The 23422-nt window shown below is 43.1% G+C and overlaps 1 protein-coding gene across 9 annotated transcripts in view; it reads right to left on the reverse strand.

Annotated features, from left to right (window-relative positions):
• LOC110076737 (acylamino-acid-releasing enzyme) overlaps positions 1-22887 on the reverse strand; it is a 70660-nt gene extending 47773 nt beyond the window's left edge. For 2 of the 9 annotated variants that reach the window (XM_072989834.2, XM_072989836.2), the window contains exons 1-10: positions 20008-22886; positions 19699-19828; positions 15647-15773; positions 14979-15066; positions 14079-14157; positions 12687-12766; positions 11598-11735; positions 10219-10310; positions 9374-9414; positions 7474-7595 (exon numbers count right to left, since the gene is read on the reverse strand). In XM_072989834.2, coding sequence (XP_072845935.2) covers positions 7474-7595; positions 9374-9414; positions 10219-10310; positions 11598-11735; positions 12687-12766; positions 14079-14157; positions 14979-15066; positions 15647-15773; positions 19699-19828; positions 20008-20040 — 930 coding nt within the window. In that variant the 5' untranslated portion in view covers positions 20041-22886. Of the gene's footprint in view, positions 1-7473; positions 7596-9373; positions 9415-10218; positions 10311-11597; positions 11736-12686; positions 12767-14078; positions 14158-14978; positions 15067-15646; positions 15774-19698; positions 19829-20007 lie in introns of all 9 variants that reach the window. The other 7 variants (XM_072989831.2, XM_072989830.2, XM_072989832.2 and 4 more) reach the window with 7 other exon arrangements.
• Between the last annotated feature and the right edge of the window lie 535 nt (positions 22888-23422).

Consider the following 23422-nt stretch of genomic DNA (forward strand, 5'->3'; position numbering starts at 1 on the left):
TATTGTTTATATCATTATCTGATGAAGCAGGATGCAGGCCATGAAAGCTTTAAGTGCTCCTATGTTCTTACAGAATGTCTCCTAATCCTCAGATATCAGCTTTGTCAATGCAATCACACACTTGGTATCTAAAGGAACAGGACTTCTGTTCTGTTTCTCCAATTACTTCAGCCATCTGGATCTTCGTTTTAGGTGTCTTTTCCCTTCCTCCCTTTTTCTGGGATGCACTTTCCTCTATACGTTTTGAGGATGAGGTTCTTACACTCCTTACAGAGGGGACTGTAAGGAGTGTAAGAACTCCCCCCCCAATACAGTGGTGCCTCGCTTAGCGATCACTCAGTTGAGTGATGAAATCGCTTAGCGATGGGGTTTTGGCCATCGCCAGAGCGATCGCTTAGCGATGGCCCCTATGGGGAAAAATCGCTGTGTGATGATCATGGGGAAGCGATCACCGCAAAGCCCCCATTTTCGGCCAGCTGATCGGTGGTTTCAAAGTGGCCACCGGAAAACAAAATGGCCACCCGCTGTGTTGCCTCACTTTAGAGGCACCAAAAATGGCCACCGCAATGGAGGATCTTCGCATAAGGTTAGTTTTAAAGCCCATGGGAATGCATTAAACAAGTTTTAATGCGTTTCTATGGGCTTTTAAAAATTGCTTAGCGATGGTTTTTCTGGAACGGATTAACATCGCTAAGCAAGGCACCACTGTACTTATTCTCTCATTTCCCCACTCTAAGGACTGAGAGAAAAGATAGTGAAAATCAAAAGGCAGAGGAAAGTTTGATTACTGTAACGGCCTCCCTCTACCTCACAAAGGGGGTCGTTACGTCACTCTAAATCACTCTTCTTTTCCACTGCCACCAACCATTCCCTCAAATAAGTAGCTTCAGGCCAAAATATGATTCAAAATAAAAACACAAGTTTATTGGGTACAAATACAGTGGTGCCTCGCTTAACGAGTGCACCGTTTAACGAAAAATCCATATAGCGATCCCCTTTGGGGATCGCTATACGGATCAGCCCCAATCGCCGCACTCGCTTTGCGACGACTGGGGCTCCGGCGGCCATTTTGGAGCCGCCGAACAGCTGATCGGCGGCTCCAAAATGGCTGCCGCATGACCCGAAATGCCCCCCCGCAGCGTTTTCGCGACCTCCCTAAGCAAGGGGAGGGCGCGAAAACGCTGATAGGGGCCATTTCGGGTCATCCGGCGGCCATTTTGGAGCCGCCGATCAGCTGATCGGCGGCTCCAAAATGGCCGCCGGAGCGAAAACATCGCTGGAGGGGGTAAGTTTAGACACTTATTGGAACGCATTAAACTAAGTTTAATGCGTTCCAATAGGTTTTCCTGCCCCGCACAGCGATGTTTTCGTATAGCGAAGGTTAATCCAGAACGGATTAACCTCGCTATACGGGGCACCACTGTAAAAGGAATGGTAAATCACTTATAATTAAATAATAATTCAATCACCATAATAAAGGCACTAGCACACACAGACTCTCACAGTATATCACAGATCTCCTAAGTCTATCCAAGCCCTATCCAAGCCCTATCAGTCCCTATCTATCCCTATCTAAAACTCTCTCACACACATTCACTCACATTTATACCACAGCTCCACCCCTTATGTCCCACCCTCCGTCACACCATTGGTAGATGACTCATAGCTTTAGCAGTGACGGACAGGTGAGGTCATAGCTGTATGTAACAATACCTCCCCCCTTTAAAAGTTGTTTTGTGGGGGAAAGCTAAGGTGCTTTTCACTGAAAACAACTAGTAGCAAAAATCAAAACATTACAGTTTCCCCACATTTCAAAACTTACCATCAACATTCAGGCACACTCTTACAATACTCTATTATTCAAATTATACTTACACTCAATAAATCATTTGCATATATACAGAACAACATTTCAGTAAACACATATTTTCATAACTTTTAAACACAGTAATCAATTTCAAGAGTCCATCTTTTCATCTTCCGTCGTCTGGTCTTCGGGATAAGGTGTCAGCAACACAGTTCATAGTCCCTTTGACCACCTTAACCTCGAAGTCATAGTCCTGTAAAATTAAAGCCCACCTCATCAGCTTACTGTTTTGGACCTTCATAGTCTTTAACCACATCAGAGGGGAGTGGTCAGTACAAAGGATGAAGTGTCTCCCCCAGATGCATGGTTTTAATTTCTTGACCACGTACACGATGCCCCAACATTCTTTCTCAACGGTTGACAGGTGTTTCTCGCCTTCCTGTAGTTTCTTGCTCAGGTAGGACACAGGATGCTGGTCTCCGTTGTCATCACACTGGCACAGCACAGCTCCTACCCCAGCATTGGACGCATCGGTGTAGATGATGAACTCTCGATCAAAGTCCGGAGCACACAACACAGGGTGGTTGGTTAACGCCTCCTTCAGCTTCCGGAATGCCTCCTCGCAGCTATTGGACCATGGGACGCTGTCATCACTCTTCTTTCGCGTCAGCTCGGTCAGCGGTGCTGCAATCTCGCTGAACCTAGGAATAAACTTCCTATAGTATCCTACTAAACCAAGAAAAGATCTAATTTTTTTCTTGGTATTGGGTCTAGGCCAATTACGTATTGCCTCTACTTTTGCTTCTAGGGGCTTAATTACACCTCCCCCTACAATATGACCCAAATATTTCATCTCGGGGCTACCCAGCTGGCATTTACTTGCTTTCACTGTTAGCCCTACTGCCTTTAACCGTTGCAGTACTACCTCTAGGTGACAAAGGTGATCCTGCCAGGTATTGCTAAAGATCCCTATGTCATCAATGTAGGCTACTGTAAACTCACTGAGCCCTTGCAGAGTTTTGTCCATCAGCCTTTGGAATGTGGCTGTGGAATTCCTAAGGCCAAAACTGAGGACACGAAACTCAAATAAGCCAAAAGGGCTACAAAAAGCAGTTTTTTCTTGATCTCTAGGGTCTATCCGCACTTGCCAAAAACCTTTAGTTGGGTCTAAACAGGAAATGTATCAACAACCCCCTATGGTTTCAATCAGGTTGTTAAGTCTGGGCATGGGGTAAGCATCTGGTTTGGTAATTAGATTTAATTTTCTGTAATCAACACAGAACCTAATGCTTCCATCCAGTTTATCCACCAAAACTATTGGAGCAGACCAAGGGCTAGACGATGGCACAATAATATATTTTTTAACATCTCATCCAGCTCCTTGCACACCTTGTCCACATAGGGTCCGGTTACTCTGTATGGGGTTACTGCCTGCGGGGTTGCATCTCCAGTATCTATTCTATGCATCACTCCCTTAGCTAACCCAGGCTTGTTTGAAAAGACCTGTTGATACTTCTTTAGTTCCCTCTGCTGTTCTAGGGTGAGTGCAGGGCTGATCTTCACCTCCTCTGGGTTGAACTTAACTTCACCCCTACCTTCCCAATAAGGCAAGTCATGTTCTTCCTTATCAGCAGCTTTCATTGCAAAAAGCGCTCTCTTTTCCTCTCTATAATATGGTTTAATTGCATTCACATGAACTGCCCTCCTGCCTAGATGTTCATCTCCTTCAATTATATAATTAAGATCGCTCATTTTAGAAATGATCCTATAAGGTCCTGCCCAGTTCAATTGTAGTTTGTTCCCTTTGATGGGCCTCAACATCAGCACCTCATCTCCAGGGTTAACATGTCGTTCTCTAGCCTTTTTATCATACCAGACTTTTTGTTTGACTTTCTGTGCTTGTAGGTTTTCAGCAGCTAACTCTAAATTTCTTTTGAGATTGTTCATTAAAGTGTCTATGCATGAGACTACATTCTGAGGATCTTCTTCTATGATCTGTTCCCAATTCTGCCTAATCAGACCAAGTGGTCCTCTCACTTTCCTCCTGAATAACAGTTCAAATGGACTGAACCCTGTACTATCTTGTGGTACTGATATGTATGCATATAGCAATAATTGCAATTTCTGGTCCCAGTTATTTGGGTTTTCTGCTAAATATGCTCTAATCATTCTCATCAAGGCTCCATTAAATTTCTCTGTTAACCCATTTGTCTGCAGGTGATATGGGGAAGTTTCTAAATGTTTAATACCACAAATCTGCCATAGTCTCTTCATAAGTTTGGAAGTAAAAGATGGTCCTAAGTCAGTTACAATCTCTGAAGCAAAACCCATTCTACTCATATAGCTCAACAGTGCATCAGCCACTGTATGGGTCTTAATGTTATTTAAAGGTATAGCTTCAGGATATCTTGTGGCATGGTCTACAATAGTGAGAATAAATCTGTTTCCCCTTTTTGTGACCTTAGGCAATGGCCCTATAATGTCCACGCCAATGCATTTAAAAGGTGTAGAGATTACGGGTAATGGACACAACTTAGCCTTAGTTCTGTCACGGTTATTACCCTATCTCTGGCAAACATCGCATCTCTGGCAAAAAAATTTAATCTGCTTTCCTATCTCTGGCCAATAGAAGTTTTGAGTTATTCTCTGCTTGGTTTTATTTATCCCTAAATGTGCAGCAAATATATCAGAATGTCCCCTTTCTAAAATCATTTGGCGATATTTAACAGGCACTACCAACTGGCTTCGAATCCCATCTCCCCCTTTTGAGATGTTCATCAGTGTTTCTCTATACAGTAAACCCTGCTTAATATGGAACCTTTCAGGGGTTAACTCCATTCCTGACACTTTCTCAAAACAACATTTTAAAGTGGGATCTGCTTGCTGTTATTGGGAAAATATACTGCTTTGGGGTATCTCAAGTGAGAATGCCTCAGCTTGTTGTATATTTTCATTTTCTTCCTCCTGAATGTCAGTAACTTTTACAGCTGCCTCTGTTTGATCTTGTTGTGAACATGTAAGAACTAACACTCTCCTAACATGCTCCGAGAGGTCTGTCCCAATAAGTACAGCTGAAGGCAGTTGCGAGGAAATTCCTACGCGCCAATTTCCTTGCCAGCCCTTATAACGAACTAACACTTCAGCTACAGGCAAAATAACTATTTCTTCCCCTATTCCTTTAATTGTCATACTTTCATTTGGTATTATGTAGTTTTGTGGTATGATATCAGGATGACACAAGGTAACCTGCGAACAGGTATCTCTCAATGCCAAATAGTTGTGATCTAAAATTCCAATATTATCACCAGCTGCCTCAAATAATTGGGGATCAGTTCTAATAAAAAGGCAATGCCTTATCTCAGCCACAGGAATACTATCTTCATTAATCTCAGCTGGTGTTGAGATCTCTGCTGGTGTTGCTATGGCAACTGACTCCTCCTTTGGTGGAGTTATCTGTCCTTTCTGAACACAGTAAACAGATTTAGTCTTGTTTAAATTCATTTTCTGAGGTAAAGATTCTTTATTTTCTCTAGCTTTATAACATTGGGACGCAATATGGCCTTTTTCATGGCAAATGAAGCAATTTCTATCACTCCATGGAACCTTTCCAGCCCCTTTTTCTTTTCCCTCCAAATTTTGACTCCTGGCTTGGCTCTGTTCTGAGGGCTTTCCCACAAAATGGCCGCCCACTTTCTGCTGCCTTTTAACTTGTCCCCTGGGATATCTATTGTAGTCCTCCCACGTTTTTCTCATACTTTTCCCCTCAGAATAAATAGGTTTTCTGATTTGTGAGATGAAATCTGCAATTTCCCCCGCCTGTTTCAAATTTTGAGCTTTCTTGTCTTTGACCAAGTATTTAATTTCAACCATGTAAAAGAGAATAAAACTGTTCCAATCCTATATTTTTCAAATCCTCAATTGTCTGAACTTGCTCCTGTACCAGCCATTTATCCAAATACCTGGCCAAGTTGGCTCCTAACTATGAGTAAGACTCATCAGGTTTCTTTGTTAGTGATCTGAATTTTTGTCTCAGATGTTCTGCATTGATGCCATACCTGGCAAACACCAACTTTTTAAATTCAGAATAATCTTTTATTAATTCAATGGGCATTTTGGCATACACTTCAACGAGAATTCCACTAATTTGAGATCTCAGAATAATCATTTTTTCTGACTCTCTGACTGAAAAATCAGCACATGCTCTTTCAAAAAGTGTTACAGGACAATCTCCCTTTTTAAATGTTGGGAATTTCTTTAGGTCTGCTTTTGATAATTGACCCTCCTCAGAGTTTGAATCCCTATTATTATTGTTCTGGTTCATTAATTCCATTCTTCGTAGTTCAAAAGACATTCTCTCTTTCTCTAGGGCAATTTTCTCTCTCTCTAATCTTTCTTCCCTCTCCATTTTCTCTTTCTCCATTTGAGCATCTAGGGCAATTTTCTCTCTCTCTAATCTTTCTTCCCTCTCCATTTTCTCTTTCTCCATTTGAGCACGCCTTTCCATCTTTTCTAATTCTAGCTGTTTTAACCTATATTCATGGGCTTGTGCTAACTCCAATCTTCTGAGGTCTGTTAAGTCTTCTCTAGAGGATCCTCCCTCTTGAGCTGAGGAAAATCTTTCCTCTCCCCCACTAATCTCTTCATCCAAACTAGCTGCCATCTCAGATGGTCGTGGTTCAGCTTTTCTACCCCTGGTTAAGGGCATTTTCTTTCACCAAAGGCTCCTATATCAACTTTCACGCCTCTGTTTAAAAGTCACTTTTTTCCTATGCTACTGAGTCTGCGTTATAAAGTTGCTGCCTTCTCCAGCACTGTCAGCTAGCAACTGTAACTAGGCTTCTGCCCCTTAAGCTAGGCCTCTTGCCAAACAGAGTTTAATTTTATTTCTCTGTCTCTGGCACCAATCTTGAATTCACACAGCTCTACCTTGACCCAGGTTTAGCTGTTCAAACAGAGTTCCCTCAGCTTTGCTGCCCTTGGCCTTCACTCTGTCCCCTCAGTTTCCCCAAACTCAGGACAAGCTAGCCATAACTCCACAGCCTTTGCTTTGGGCCACTCTCCACACACAAAACTGGTCTCCACAGAGCTTTTGCCAAGGCTTCACTGGAATATTCGTATCCCACCAGCTGGACACCAATTTTATTGTAACGGCCTCCCTCTACCTCACAAAGGGGGTCGTTACGTCACTCTAAATCACTCTTCTTTTCCACTGCCACCAACCATTCCCTCAAATAAGTAGCTTCAGGTCAAAATATGATTCAAAATAAAAACACAAGTTTATTGGGTACAAATAAAAGGAATGGTAAATCACTTATAATTAAATAATAATTCAATCACCATAATAAAGGCACTAGCACACACAGACTCTCACAGTATATCACAGATCTCCTAAGTCTATCCAAGCCCTATCCAAGCCCTATCCAAGCCCTATCTATCCCTATCTAAAACTCTCTCACACACATTCACTCACATTTATACCACAGCTCCACCCCTTATGTCCCACCCTCCGTCACACCATTGGTAGATGCCTCACAGCTTTAGCAGTGACAGACAGGTGAGGTCATAGCTGTATGTAACAATTACTATGTATAAGGTGAAAGGGCAGGCTATTGCATTCCTCAGCTTTCATGGGCAAGAGGAGAGAAAATCCTCTGGGGGTCACTCACCATCTGTAGTTTCAGGCACTGGTGATGAGGCCCAAATACCGGGCCCTCCAAATATATCAGGTACGTTCCATCAGGGCTGAGTCGAGGAGAAGAAACAGCTTGGTAATCTGAAGACAGTCGCTCTGAAACCACAATTGCAATGCAGACTAGAGAGAAAAGCTTTGTCAAAATGGAGTTACAAATGTGATGATCGTGACAGCTCCTTAATATCATAAAAGCAATTAGCTTAGGCCAAATTATGAGATTAACAGACCATGAATGGGTGGTAGTCATCTGAATTTACATTCAAAAAGCCCCCAAAACTATTCTCACAGGGCTTCTTCTGACATGTTTCCATGGTTATACGTATTTTGAAAATATAAATCATACAGAAAAGGAGCAATGTTGTGGCTGAAAAATCTACACATATCTTTGGAATGCCTAAAAAGCTTGAGAAAGTTCAACAGCTTTTGCAAGCTATCTAATATTTATAGCTGACTTCTCAGGCAACCTGCTTAGGCATTTTCTGCTTTCTTTCCAAAAGAAAAGCTAACATTCAGAAATGGGCCATGCAAGGCTGAAGAATCTCACAGGGTTCCCAAAGCTGCACAGGGGAAAGAATCTGGCTGGCATTGTCTCTCCTCCTTGGCAGTACCAGAACAGGAAAAACTCTATCAACTAGACATGGGAAGGAATACAAAAATGGATCATGATATTCATGAGAAATCGGTGATTTGTTAAATATTCGTCCCTTCATATTCATCAGTTCCAGAGACCCCGAGGAATATGAAGAGATGAATATTTCCCCATTTTCATTCGTCCCACACAGGAAGAGAGGGAAGGCTAGCCTAAGAGACTGCCAATCAGTTGATCACTGGGCGGATGACCTGTTTCCCTGAAAATAAGACCTAACCTGAAAATAAGCCCTACTATGATTTTTCAGGATGCTCGTAATATAAGCCCTACTCCCAAATTAAGCCCCAGTTAAGTGAAATCTTGCTCTCCACCACTATGCAACAACCGAAAGAAGATGACATGACTGTAAAACAAAAACATCCCCTGAAAATAAGCCATAATGTTTTTTGGAGCAAAAATTAATATAAGATCCTGTCTTATTTTCGGGGAAACACAGTAGGCAGCCACCTACCCCCACAGCCTATTCCCCCCCTCCTCTTCCTATCTTAGCCGCTGCCACCATCCAGTGCCGCCGTTGCGGTCTCCAGCTGGTCTCCGCAGCCACTGCCTGCAGTAAGGGACACTGGCTGCCCTTTGCAATGATGGCGGTTGTAGCTTCCCTATCCTAAAAGGGTATCCAGTGCCATCTTTGAAAAGGGCAACCAGTGTCCCTTACTGCAGGCCATGACTGCGGAGGCCAGCTGGAGACCACGGTGGTGGCAGCAATTACAGTGGCGGGGGACGTGGGGGTCAGGGTTTTTTCCCCCATCTAACCCCCCCCTAATGAATCAACAAATAAATTTGTGCTTTATCAGTTCATGGGGAGAGTTTCATGCTTCGTCAACTTTGATGGATCACAAAGCAGGACTCGCCAAAATGGTGAGTCGTCCCCATCTCTAGTATCAACTAACGCTTTCTTCCTACTAGAGACACAGGATGTCTATCCTGTATTTGAATGTGTCTGGCCTTAAAAACTATGAAAGGCAGAAATTCCACTTTGGATTCACTAAAAATGCGCATAAACAGACACACACAGGAAACCTTTAGAGGAATGCTATTGCATAGCGCAATGGTTCCCAACTCTGAACCCTCAGATGTTCTTGGTCTACAACTCCCAGGAAACCCAGCCAGCACAGCTAGAAGTGAAGGCTTCTGGGGGTTTTAATCCAAGAACATCTGGGGACCCAAGGCTGGGAACAACTGGCACAGAGGGACAGGCTATAAGGCAACCTTGGAGGTGACTTACCACAGCTGTGTTCAGAGAGATCCAAGAGAAATAGGGCTGATCTGTAGCAAGGAGAGGGGAATAATGAGAGGTCTCCAAACAGTAAATATGTTATTTCCCTCAACCACCACCTTCCACATCATGACTACTCTATGGGGTCATTTTTCACACATCATACTTTACAGAAAGCACAGCTGAGGATTGGGGAGACCTGCAACTTCCTCCCTTCACTCTTTTACGGAAATCTTCAGGATTTATGTTTACTTTCTAAGCAACAAGCTGCCTGAAAGAAGCTGTGGAAGGCTCCCTCAGAGAGAGGTTGGGCTGGCCCCTGCTGGCAGTCCTTGGATCATAGCATCATAGAAAAGTGAAGCTGGAAGCGGCCTACAAGGCCATCAAGTCCAACCCCCTGCTCAACGCAGGAATACAAACCAAAAGGTATCTGGCAGGTGATTATCTAAATTTCTCTTGAATGCCTCCAGGGTTGGAGCACTCGCCAACTCCTGAGGTAATTGGTCCCACTGTCGTACTGCTCTAACAGTTAGGCCATTTTTACTGATATTCAACCGAAATCTGGCTTCCTTTAACTTGAGCCCTGTCCTAGCAAAGGCAGGGCAGGCGCTGGACTCTTTCCTATCAAGTTCCTTCCTGGTAAGTCAGAGAAATTTGAATTTTGAGGTCTCACTAGATTTCAGGATACAGATGTTCTTAATTCCATCTGTAGAACTGACTGAAAATTAACTCTCAGATTTTTCCTTCAGCCACTCATTGTTCCTAGGCTCTCTAAGCAGTATGAGAACAAGACCAAGGGTCAGTGTGGGGTTTTCTCCCCCCTCCATCTAATGGGCTATAGGTAGCCCTCTAACCTTCTGTTGGAGCAAGCGTTCAATCCCAGTCTGAAAGGCTCATGCCACCAGCCAACGAACACTATACTCTTGTCATCTGGGGACCACAAGGCCTGGCCAAGGAAACAAAGTTAATGTATTAGCCAGTGGCACTGCAGTGTGCTGTTGTGCACGTCTCCATGATCGCCCCGTATGGTCTGCAGAACATCGTCACAGTGAATGAGCTTCCTCAACAAAGTACTCATTGGGAGCCACTCCAGACGTTGAAGCTGCAGTCTGGCAGCACTTCCCCAAACACTGTCTTAATATAGACCACTTCCTACAGAGGCACTTGCTAGCATACACCATGGAAGGGATGTACATATCTACCAATGCATCTGCTGAAGGGAAAAGAGTGTGGGACTGGAAAAAAAAACTACAAATAAACAAATTGCATTTTGCTGAATTCCAGTTTGTTTGTTTGTGAGGAGTGAAAGCTGGAATCTTCCTCCCATCAGAGGAGAAGAGACCCCCATCAGTAGATCTGATGGTTCTGTATAGAGCCTCATGGCTCAATGGTTAAATTGCAGAACTGCAGCCAAACTCTGCTCATGACCCGGATTCAATCCCAGGCAGCTGGCTCAAGGTTCACTCAGCCTTCTATCCTTCTGCAGTCATTAAACTAAGTATACAGCTTGCTGGAGGGGGGGCAATGTGTAGCCTATATGACTAAATTCTAAACCACCCCAGAGAGTGCTTTAAGCGCTGTGAGGTAGTCTATAAGCAGCATGCTTTGCTTTTACTTGATTGGGACTCTGTACTGGAGAGATGGGGATGTCCCTGGGCTCTGGACTCCAACATAGTTAGAAATTGTGACCGTGACTACTGGGATCAAAAGTTATGTAAGTCCCTAAGTCTTGAGAACTCTTGAAAGAGAACAAAAGAGATAGTTATGTGTCCTTTGTCATCCTTTTTGGTTGCAAAAGACATTGCTTTCTTCTTCTCTTAAGTTTTGATAAGGACATCTTCAAAATCATCCTCAATTAACAAATGTAATACGAACAGTTGCCAAGTTATACCATCAGCTTTCCAGTGGGTCTACTACGCAAAAGTGCTTCATGACCAGAAGTGCAGCAGTAGATTGGGCTGCATAGGTAACAACATTTCTGTGTGGCATCTGCAATATGCCCATAAGATTTTTACAGCTTGATTAAGGCTTTCTGCACATTGTAATCTCTGAAACCCAAGGCTCCCCAATATATATTCTCTCCATCCATTGTTTCATAAGCAAAACACATTCAGTAATTCATGACCAGAATAATTTCTTCTTCCCAATTGTTCCTCCATTACTCTGAAACCCTTTTGAGGTCTATCAGGATGCATTAAGCTCCTATTAACTCCCTACATGGCACTGGACTCACCTGCCCAGGGGAAATGTGCCCTAGGATGCCCTCTAGGACTGAAACTTCACCGGTTTCAAGGTTCAGCACACACAGGACAGGAACACTCTTATCACCTAGTGCCTCTCCCCAATTATCATAGTACATAAACTTCTCTTCCTAAGGGAGGGAAAAACATACACAAAAGTATTGTGGAGAGTTCCGGCTTGGGTTTCTGCATGCTTGAAGGTGAGGCGGGGAGGTGAGGACAGGTACTGGGGCCTCCTCGTCATGTGCTCCTACGAGAGATGACTGCACTCCACCTGCCAGGAAACTGAGGGATGAGAGGCCATGCACCTTGCTTCCAAAACTTGCCTGTATCTCTATTCTAAATGATTTTTTTGAACCTGTATTCACAGGCACAATACAGTTGCTGAATTATTTCAGCACCATTTCCATTGGGCTTTCAGCTATCCACAAGTACGCGAAAATATTCACTGTGAATTGGCCTTGAGGGTGACATGACTAATGCTGTGCTATTTAGGGCCTCAGTGTAGTCAATACTGAGGATGTAAATATTTCTATGTTTTGCAACTGTTCCTACTGAGAGGATCAGGACCTATTTATTCATTATGTACAGAGTGTACATAACACAAGCTGGGTTTGTACCTTTATAGAGGCACACGGGGAACAACACAACACAGTGCTGCTTGAAAAACTGGATCTTTGAACTTTGCTGGCAAGCACTGCGTGCACTGAATTTACTCCGGAAAACCACAAGTTATTTTAAACTTGTGCACCTTAATTAAAGGGACAGAATGTTTCAAAACCACATTTTTGCAAGGCATGCCACCAGACCTTATGGAAATAACCTAATTTTGCCTGTTCAGTATTTTATTAACGCCTTGTGCATTTACTATAGAAGAAACAAAACTACTTGAGTTGTTTTGCTCTTGATAAATATGGGTTGCCTATGAAGTATGGCCTGCTTTGTGTGTTGAAAATTAGCAAGATAAAGATTTGCAAGCACTGGAAACAAAACATTATTTGAATGGTAAATAATAAAGGGGATACCCTTCCTGCTTCATTTGGCTTCTCTCCTGTGGCAGATCTGTCCTGAGGGAAAAGTACCTGCGTTGTGGGGCGTCTTCTCTCAGCAACATACAGGATCTGTGTTTCTGAGCTGGACCAGGAAAAACAGCCAAATTGCTCTGGGGATACAAAGCAGATAGGAAAATATCACTGTTGAGTTATAAATGTCTTCAGCATGTGACTACATTTATTCTCCTTTAAAGTAACCTTTTGAGCTCTAGAAAATAGGTAACAATGACTCTGCTGACGTTGACTCGCTGTCTTCAAAAGAGAATGCAAATGGGATCAAATTCGGTGTTTGGTCAACTTCGTGCTAACCATGCAATTATGGGTCTGTCTGACCAACTGATTTATTTTCCATAAAGGCACTGACAAGAATTAACATTTATTGAGTAGAAACAGCAGCTCCTGCTGTTGTAAAATAGTGGCTGATTTGTTTGTTTTTGAGATAATATACCATTGGCGACTAATGGGTTACTACCAATAAACCACTTTTCAGTACTCTGTACCTAGAAAATCCTGGGAGAGGTCACTGTAAGTTGGAATGAATTTGACAGCAAATACGTATGACTATTATTAACTGCTGTGCAATTTTCAGGCCAAGATGTGCTTATGGAGTAAGGAGAACTAACTCTGCCTTGGAAGGAAGACAACCTGCTGTGTTTCTGGGCCACAAAAGAATTCATTTTTGCCTCAAACCTAAGCTCAACCTTGGTGCAGGTGCTTCATGCTTACAATATAAAAAGCTCAGAGTTTCCAATGGAAAGCCAGTGTGCAAAGGAAAACCAGACTATGCCATGGTGGTCTGCAAGCAGGATACATATTTAAATTTAAACATGGCCTCATTTACCCTAGTGTTTGCAGAACCAGAAAAATGCAAAGAGGGAGTCAATATGTAATATGTGTATTGCACCACAAGACTAAGTCCAGACAAGACTAGTAGTGTAATTACTTCCTTCTTTATTCAGAAAGTGAGCCTCATTTTGTTAACCAGGAATTATGTCCACTAGATTGTAACTGGAAGATTATAGTTTGGATTGTAGGTGGAAGGCTATGGGTTGTAGCCTTAAAAACATGGCTTGAATTGTCAACCGTAGGGCTCTGTAATTGAAAAGCTTGTCTTGCTGTGCCACAGGACCACCGTCCAGCACTGTTAATAAGATCTGAAAACTTGGGGAGCCCTTGGAGCTCCAGATTACAGGGACAGTGAGGGGAATCTTTACAACCACCATCTGCATAAGTCTGAAGGATCAAAGAGATAAGCAGGAAACATTGGGCCACTAGCGTAATTTTTTTACACCGAGGAGACATTGTTAGCATGATGAAGAACAATGATCCTATCAAGGGCTAGACTGGTCAAGACCACAACAACGCCTAATGCTCTGCCAGCAAAAAACAGCATGCCACAAAGCTTCTGGTTACTGTTCTTACCATCCGTATATACTCTGCCATGTTTATCCAGAGCGGTGAGGTTGATATTTTTCACCCTTCCAATGTGGCTCCAGACCTGTTGGGATACAGAAATCAGTGCCAGCACTAACTATGAACACTTTGTATTCAAAACCTTGGGAGGGTCATGGCTCCATTCAAATCCGCTTGATAATATATTACTCTTTTTATCATTTGCACACACCGGTCTGGATCTGGATCACGGGCACACACTTGTGGTTAACACAAGAGCATATCAACCTGCTTTTTTGTGCTTATGCACTTTACCCCTAAGATTCCAGCAGGTCTCTTTGAGAGAACAATTGCAATTAGTGCTTGGCCAGACATGAACCAGGGAAAGCTACTGGAAAAAAGACTTTGCTTGTAACCTTCCATATATGTTTAACCCTACTCATGGATGTTCTCAGGCAGGTTTCCTAGACTCCAACACCTTGTCTAAGTTGTTGTACTTCACAATGAAGAAAAGCTAACAAGTTCTTGCCCTACACCATAAAGTCTGCTGTAACCAGCTTTGACTATTGCAGAAATACTACTGTATCTAAATCATTGTTTCAGTGTGCAGTGACTGTAGCTCTAGTCCAGTGTTTTGTGAGGATGGCAGAAATCACAAACTGGATCACCTAGAAAATATGCACTTTGCTGTAAGTTATAGCTCAGTGAGTTGGGGACCTGGTCACGGAGCCACAGGCTGGTAGTTCAATTCCCCACTCAGTCTCCTGGGAGAAGGGCCAGCCTGTATAGCATTGGACAAGTTGAACAGTCCCAGAGCATCTCCAGAAAAAGGGAATAGTAAACCACTTGAGTACTAAAAAAACTTAGAAAGAATTGCCAGAAATTGGAATCTGCCTGAAGCACATAACAATAATAGTTATACTATTTTACCTCCAGCACCTCTTGTCTCTGTCCCTTTTCCAAGTGGTAGGTGAAAACAGCCTTATGCCTCCCGGAAGGTGACATTCTGACAAGCAGCCTGTGGCACAAGAGAGAGAATAGGACACTGTGAACACAGGAATCAGCCTTAGAGCATTTTAGCACAGAACGACAGGGCAAAAAAAAAAAAATCCCTTTACAACTCACTTAGTGATAAAAACATTCTAACCTTGGAAAGGGTTGCCGCTCAAGCAAGAGATCATGCACAATGCACAGTTTTGTGATCTCCAACATCTCTTAAAGAGTTGAGGTTTCATAGAAAAGCTCTTACGGTAGTCGGCGATCACTGACCTTATGATACCTGTAGGAGAGTATCACTTCATCACTGTGGGGTGAGGGGTCCAGCTGCTCAGACCACGGGCCATCCTTGACTGAGACCCTTATAAATTAGTGCCAGTTACACTGCTCTAATACAACATACAACTATGCATGCGTTAAGGGAAAATATGTTATCTCAAAGCATCTCTTTAATATGGTCCACCCGTTCTGTCTCATTCATTCAGGAAAACTGTTTGCTCTGCACTCTGTTCTATCCTGCACAAACTTACATCCAAACCATGATTGGCTTGAACTTCTAAAACACAATTACTCATGCCAGGGCAAGTGGATGTTCCACGTACTGGTCTCGGATCTCAGCTGCCACACCAACAGGAGTAACTGAGACAACTGCAGTGCCATCATGATGCAGGATATACTGGCGACTGAACCGCAGCTGCTGATGGCACCTCAGATCAGGCTGGCACCACTCTGCAGGAAGATAAAGTGCATATAACCCAGTTTGTCTGAGCCTGAGAAACTTCCAGCCCGGGGTATAATACAATACTTCTGTATGCCAAAAAAACTGACTGATAAAGCTATATGTGGAAATGTGGGAAAGGCACAAAGCCCAGAAAACCAACAAGACAGATTAAAGGTATATGAATAATTTTGGAAATAGGAGCTGATTGTAGCACTATGGAGAGATGATGATCTGGGAAGAAGTTGACTGGTAGAATTACATGAGGGATGGCAGTAAACTGTATGAGAGGTACTGTATGTACATCCCCATATTTAGGCTGTAGCATACTAGAAATGGCTTAACTTTCAAGTGGGCATGCGCAAGACTGGGTACCCTGGGCAGATATCCGAGAGGCTAGACTCTTCACTTTCACTGACAAGAGGACAAAGCACCCAAACTGTAAATATAATCTAAGTGGGAAGCTTCACGTCTCTCTCTGTGTTGGGGAAAACTGACAGTTACCTTTTAAAAATAGTTTTAAGAGGACTTGAGCACTGACTAAGGGAATTCAAATGCATGAAGAGTAGACTTCAAACACAACACTTTAATAAAAAAAATTGTTTTTCGTGCTACTAATTTGTTTCTTGTTGAGCTGAAATCTGTAGAGTTCAGCTCCATACAGAAGGTTAACTTTTGATCACTTAGCAGTTAAACATTTGAAAATGATGTAATGTATCCATAAGGAGGGAGTTTCCAAGGACAAAGAAGTACCGTATTTGCCCTGTTTATTGATGTAGATAAGCAGAAGGAAAAACAGAGAAGGAAACTAAGACTCTGCAAGATGACCTGATACAACCAGATCAGGTATTTCCCAATAACTTATAGTTTAATAATGGCCCAAATCTTGTTGCCTAGCATTAGAGTAGGCCCCCTGAATCAACAGGAATTTAGAACCTCAACTTCTGTGTAAGTTAGACTAATTCAACAGGCTTACCCTAACTGCAACTTACTATGCTTACTATACTAAGCTCATTTGAATCAATGGAATTTGTGGAGAAGCTGACTCATCAAATTCCTATGACTCAATGAGCCTACTCTAAAGTGATTTACTGTGCTAGGCAACAGGATTTGGCTTAAAAATGGTAGGCATCTACTACATTGGGTGTATTTCTCCCAGGGCATGATCTTCTCATATATGGAAAATGCACCTGTCAAATTGTGGACTACAAATATGGACAGTCTCTCTCTCTTTAAACTTTTATACTGTAATCCTATATGTGCTTGTTCAAACAAGTGCCTCCTTGTAAATAAATAGGTATAGGATGGCAGCCTGAGTCTTTTTAAACATTTATTAAGCATTTTAAATATTTGTTAGCAATATTCTCTCTCTTTCCTGTTCAGTCTAAGTCATTTAAATTGTCATATTCTTCTTAGTCAAGTTCTTGACCTGTCCCTTTCTAATGTATAATTAATAATTTAATATTTTGTTAGCTCTTGAGCAATGCTAACTAATCTTCTGAGTCCAAGTTTAATTTTTGCATGGTAACGCCATATAAAAACACATTACAGTGGTGCCTCACTTAACGATTGCCTCGCTTAACGAGGAAATCGCTTACGATTAGGTTTTTGCGATTGCAAAACAATGATTTAAATGGGAAAAATCCGCTTCACGATGATCAGTTCCCTGCCTCAGGAACCAATTTTCGCATTACGACGATCTAAAACAGCTGATTGTTGGGTTTCAAAATGGCTGTCGGGTGTACAAAAGGGCCCCCGCTGTTTTCTAGGACGGATTCCTTGCTTTGCAGGCAGCGAAAATGGCTGCCCCTATGGAGGATCTTCGCTGGACGGTGAGTTTTCAGCCCATTGGAACGCATTGAAGGGTTTTCAATGCGTTTCAATGGACTTTTTTATTTCGCTTAACAAGGATTTCGTTCTACATCGATTTCGCTGGAACAGATTATCCTCGTTAAGTGAGGCACCACTGTATCTTCCTCAAACATTTGAAAACCTGTAGATTAAACATAGAAGGCAGCATTCTACTCGGATCCCTACATCATCACTGCTATGGTTGCATGAAAAGCAACCGATCTAAAGTATGTTGCTCTACCATGGAATTTCTCTCTGTGAGCCAAAATCTGAATTGTCCATGTTTTGGTTCACATGGAGAGCCATGATATTCTGGCTCAGGTGAACCTAGAAAGTTAGACACTATGTATTAAACACCTCAAATATTAGAAACAAGTAATTTTTTATTAACTTAGGGTGGCAGGGGAGGAGAAAGCTATGGAAAGAGACCATGTCAACTGCTGGGGCACTCTTGTTTAACACCCAGGCCATTGGGGTCCCTCAGGGTTTTATTTTGTCCCCTATGCTATTTAATATGAAACCACTGGGAGAGGTTTCTGGAGTTTAGGGGCTTGGTGTCACCAGTATGCTGATGACACCCAACTCTATCTCTCCTTTCCATCTAAATCCCAGGAAGCTGTTTCAGTTCTAAATCAGTGTCTGGTGTCAGTAATGGACTGGATGAGGATGAATAAACTGAAACTTAATCCAGATAAGACAGAAATGCTCCTGATCAGTGGAAAAACAGATCAAGGAATAGGGTAGCAGGCTCTGCTGAGGGGTGCTCCTGGATTCGTCCCTGTGCCTGAACGCCCAGGTTGTGGCGGTTGCCAGGAGCGCCTTTGCAGTTAAAACTAGTGCGCCAGCTGCACCTGCTTCTTGAGAGGTCTGATTTGGCCATAGGGACACAAGCCCTAGTTATATCTCAGCTGGATTACTATAATGCACTCTATGTGGGCCATCCTTTGGAAAGTGTTTGGAAACTTCAGAGGATCCAAAATGCTGCAGCCAGATTGCTAACTGAGGCTGGTTACAGGGAACATATAACTCCCCTGTTACAGCATCTCCAATTCGTTTCTGGGCACAATTCAAAGTGCTGGTATTAAACTAAAAGCCTTAAATGGCTTGGTTCCAAGCTATCTAAAGACTGCATCTCCCACTATGAGCCTGCCCAGGCTTTAAGATAATCAGGAGAGGCCTTTCTCTCTATCCCACTATCCTCACAGGAACCCTCACAGGCATCCGGGAGAGGGCCTTCTCTGTTGCTGCTTCCAGACTCTGGAACCCCTTCCTACAGGAGGCAGGGTTGGCCCCATCTTTGATGTCCTTCTGCAAGCAGGCAAAAGCCTGTCCTGTCAAGCAGGCTTTTTCTTATTGGCTGGTGGTCTGAGAGGGTTTTTAAAATGGGCTGTTGTGCTCTGTTAAACTGTTGTTTTAAATATGTTTTAGAATTGATTTTATTGACCATTTTAATAAAATACTACTTTAATTCTTTCTTAGCATTTAGTTATTTGTATACTTACTGTTTTAGCTTTTAAATATTGTCTTTTAAATTATGTAAGCTGCCCTGGGTCATTTTTAAGGACAAAGGCAGGATAAAAACATTTTAAATAAAATAAATAAACACGGAGCAAAGCAGTAAACCACCTGCACAACTCCAAAGCTTTATATCTCAGATAGGTAGCCAAAAGAACCCTTCGTCATTCCAATGAGATGCAATCCCATTCAAGATTTCCAAAACTTTTGCTTGGCAGTTACTGAAGTGGGATCTTCCTTTTACTTAGCAAATTAAACAGTGTAATACTAATGTCCTGTATTAGGCCTAGCTGTCTATTTTCCAGAGCAGTCTTATCCTGGCTGCCAGCTTGTTTGCAAATCATATTGCACATATATAAACATCCTTATTTTGTTTGTGACTCTTTCTTTTCTTTTTTTGCTTTTTAATAAACCGTTGAAAGTATTCTGAAGGCAGGATGGGAGGGGAAACCACACAATGATCACTGGGCCAACCCATCATCTCAGCTTTGCTCACACAATCCTTTATCCCTAAGAGACACCACACGGGAAGAAGGAAAAGCGGGGAAAGCCTGCATGCCACCAGCTCACCGGTGTAAAGAGGCAGGCATTTGGCAGCGCCACGTGCAGCAAATCCAGCTCCTACACTGGCATAAACTGCAGAGGGAAATTGGCTCAGCTTCTGGTACAGGGCATCGATTCGGCCTAAGCACCCTGGCAGCTGGAAAAGAGGAGAGGCAGATTTCATGGCGCTCTGTGACACGAGCAGCAGCTAATGGGGGGGGGGGGGCGGGAGACGTGGGGCACTTTCCTTAACCACCCCGCAACTGAGTCGCCACCAGCTTCCTCCCGCCAACACCCTTCCCAAATCCTCCTCAGGCCGCTTCAAAGCTGTCCCACCGCATCTCTTCCGTGGTGCAGCCTAGAAGCCATGACGAGGCCTTCCCCACAAAAGTTCCTCCAAAGTAGCCACGGAAGCTTCTCCAAGCAGCTGCAGGGCTCGCACGGAGTCTGCCCGTCCGCGTCCAGGAAGGTCAGGCCCGGACTAAGCGAAGCGAGACGGAAGCGGACAACTGCCCGCCTTGGCTGGGCCGGCGGGGAAAGGGAATCCCAAACCCCACGCACGCAAACCCACCCCCGCTTCCCGATTGCTATGCCTTCCCTCCGCTCCCTTCCTGTTTTCGCAGGGCTTATAAGGGTTTTCTCCTCCCTTCAAACGCCACCCCCCCCTCCGTTTGGAGGCCTTTCTAAAAATAAGAATTTACCGAACTCCTCAGTGGGGAAGCTTTGCTGACGAGTTTTCCTATGGTGGTTTTTTTTTTAAACTTAATCTATAACCGGAGGAAAGCGAAATTTGTTTACTTTCACCTTAACCTACTTCACACGGCCCTTCTTAAAAATAAAGTGCAAAGGAACCATACCTACTGCTATGTTAAAACTATGGTATATTCATAAATTCAGGAAGGAAAATAGTGAAGGGGTCTCCTCAAGGAATATGGCAATATTGGAAAAACGAAGACTCCTGAAGCTAAACAAGTGGTTTCATAGACCTAGCAGGATTATTAATATCAGTGTGTCCTCAAGCCAGTTCTGGTTTATGGTGATCCTTTTCATGGATTTCTAGCTAGAGAATATTCAGAACTGGTTTGTCATTCCCTTTTTCCTGGAGTGCCCTGGGACAGTAGGGAATTGAACTCCTAGCCCTAAATGACTGAGCAATCAGGCAACAACAGGATGATTAATCTGTAGAACAAATCTGCTTCCAATGCCTCCAGTACAGACTTCCCTTTCCTTTTACCAACCCACCATTGACCCATTTTTCCATAATCCTCCAAAGTGACCTTACCTCATGCTTATTCATACCATGGTTGTCCCTTCTTCCTTCTATAATCCAAGCCTTGAAATTGTCATCCAGCAATGGAAAATGTTGTAATTTGAATGTTGTAATATTTCATTTGGGTATGGTTAGACAGACTTTCCAGTATACAAAGCCTTTCAAATTTGTTCAAGAAGCAACAATCTAATGGAGCTCAGTTTAAGTATAATTGTGGTGCTGCTCTTTCCTCTGGTTGTCCACAATTGCAGCTGCTAGGAGCAGTGGAGACTCTAGGCACGATGAAAGGTGCCCAGCTTCTTCATCCCGTTTGGCAATCTTAACTGTCTGTATAACCCCAATCCATGATCTGCATTCTAGTCGTTCTGAGACTGGAGTTCGTTTTGCATTTTAATTCTTAGAATCATAGAATAATGATGTTGGAAAAGGCCTATAAGGCCATTGAGTCCAGCTCAGGAATCCAAATCAAAGTAGATCTGAGAGATGGTTGTCTTATTTTCTCCTGAATGTTTCCAGCTAGGCCAGATTTCAGTTGAATATAAGGAAAAACTTATTAACTATTAGACCGGTAAGACAATGGAACCAATTACTTCAGGAAGTGGTGAGCGCTCCAAAGCCAGAGACAAAGAAAATTAGATAAACATCTGTCTCATATATTATTATTTGGATTCCTGCATTGAGGTTGGGGATGGACTTAATGGCCTTATAAGACCCTTTCAACCCCATTATTCTATGATTGCCTTACTACTCTAACAGTTAAAACTTTTTTTCCAGATATCCAACCAACATCTGTCTTCTAGTAACTTGAGCTAGTAACATTCTTACATGTCCTGCACTATGGGCTGATAAAGAACAAACCCTTCCCCTCCTCTGTATGACAGTCTGTAAAGTACAGTGGTACCTCGACTTAAGAATTTAATCCGTATTGGGACTGCGTTCATAAGTTGAAAAGATCTTAAGTCGAAGCACACTTTCTCATAGGAATACATTGAAAACCGATCAACGAGGGAAGAAAAAGGGCAAAAAGGCAGGGGGAAAGGGCTGGAAATTTGAATTTCTCACCCTTTCCCCCTGCCTTTTTGCCTTCAGAGGTCTCAAAGGGCTTCCTCCGATGTTGGAGGGAAAGCCTTTTGAGACCTCTGAAGGCAAAAAGGCAGGGGAAAAAGGTGGGAAATTTGAATTTTCTGCCCTTTTACCCTGCCTTTTTTGTTAGTAGGTGGAGGCTCCGTTCGCAAGTCAATGCCAATTTTTGCGAACGGAGCCGTTCGCAACTAGGGACATTCTTAAGTTGAGGTACCACTGTACAGTATTTGAAAAATGCTATCATATCTCTCCACAGTCTTCCTTTCACAAGGCTAAACAGTTATTTCAGTCTTTTGTCATAGAGCTTTTTTCAAGTCCCCTGATCATCCTTGTTGCCCTCCTCTAAACTTGATCCAGTTTGTCATCATCCTTCTTAAAACATCACATTTAGAATTGGACAGTACTCTACTAGATGAGGCCTGACCAATGCTGAATAGAGGGGGACTAGTACCTTATGGGATTTGGAGACTATACTGTACTTCTGTTTATGCATCCAAAAATTGCATTTGCCTTTTTTTGCAGCCACACCACATTCTTGATCTACAACAATTTCAAGATCCTTCTATCTTGTAGTATTACTGAGCCAATTTTCCCCTTCTTGTAACTGTGGATTTGATTCTTTTTATGACTGGTGTATGTCTTCCAGGGTATTAGTTATCTTACCCAATTGCGTAATTCCCAAATTCAGTAAGCATTCCCTGCATTTCCTCATTCAATTCATTAATAAAATTGTTGACAAGCACCTGGCCCAGGACTGAGCCTTGTGGTACCCCTCTTGTTACCTTCTCCCAGCTTGAGACAAAGCCATTGGTAAGCACCCTCTCAGTATAATTCTGTAACCCAGCGGTCCCCAACCTTTTTGGGAGCGCGGACCAGCTGAATCTCTGAGGAAGGTAGGGGCTCCCCCGGCGGTGCGCACACGCTCTCGGGCACATGTGCGAAGCGGTGGGGGGAGCGCCTGCCCTCCCACCAGCACCGGCGTGAGCGCTTCCCTTCGCGCAGCCACTTGGGTGGATGGATGAAGGGGTGGGGGAGCCCTCACACCAGCACACACACAAAGCAGCTGTGGGGAGGGGAGTGTGTGCGTGTGGGGGCAAGCAGGTCTGTCTTCGTGGCCCAGTACGGCTCAGGCCACGGACCAGCATTGGGCCTCGGACCAGGGGTTGACAACCTCTGCTGTAACCCACTGTGTATCTGACAATTGTTCTATCCATCCCACACTTAGCTTGCTAATCAGAATATCATGGGGCTTTTTGACAACGTCTTTTGTATTATTGTATTTTTTATTACAGTGAGCCATCTTGAGGCCTATTTTGGGGGTAATATGCCCTATTGATCAATTGTATATATTTATATAAATATAAATCCAATAATTAAACAATAACTATATAAGGGACT

This window comes from Pogona vitticeps, chromosome 2 (genome assembly GCF_051106095.1).
Source record: "Pogona vitticeps strain Pit_001003342236 chromosome 2, PviZW2.1, whole genome shotgun sequence".
NCBI lineage: Eukaryota > Metazoa > Chordata > Lepidosauria > Squamata > Agamidae > Pogona > Pogona vitticeps.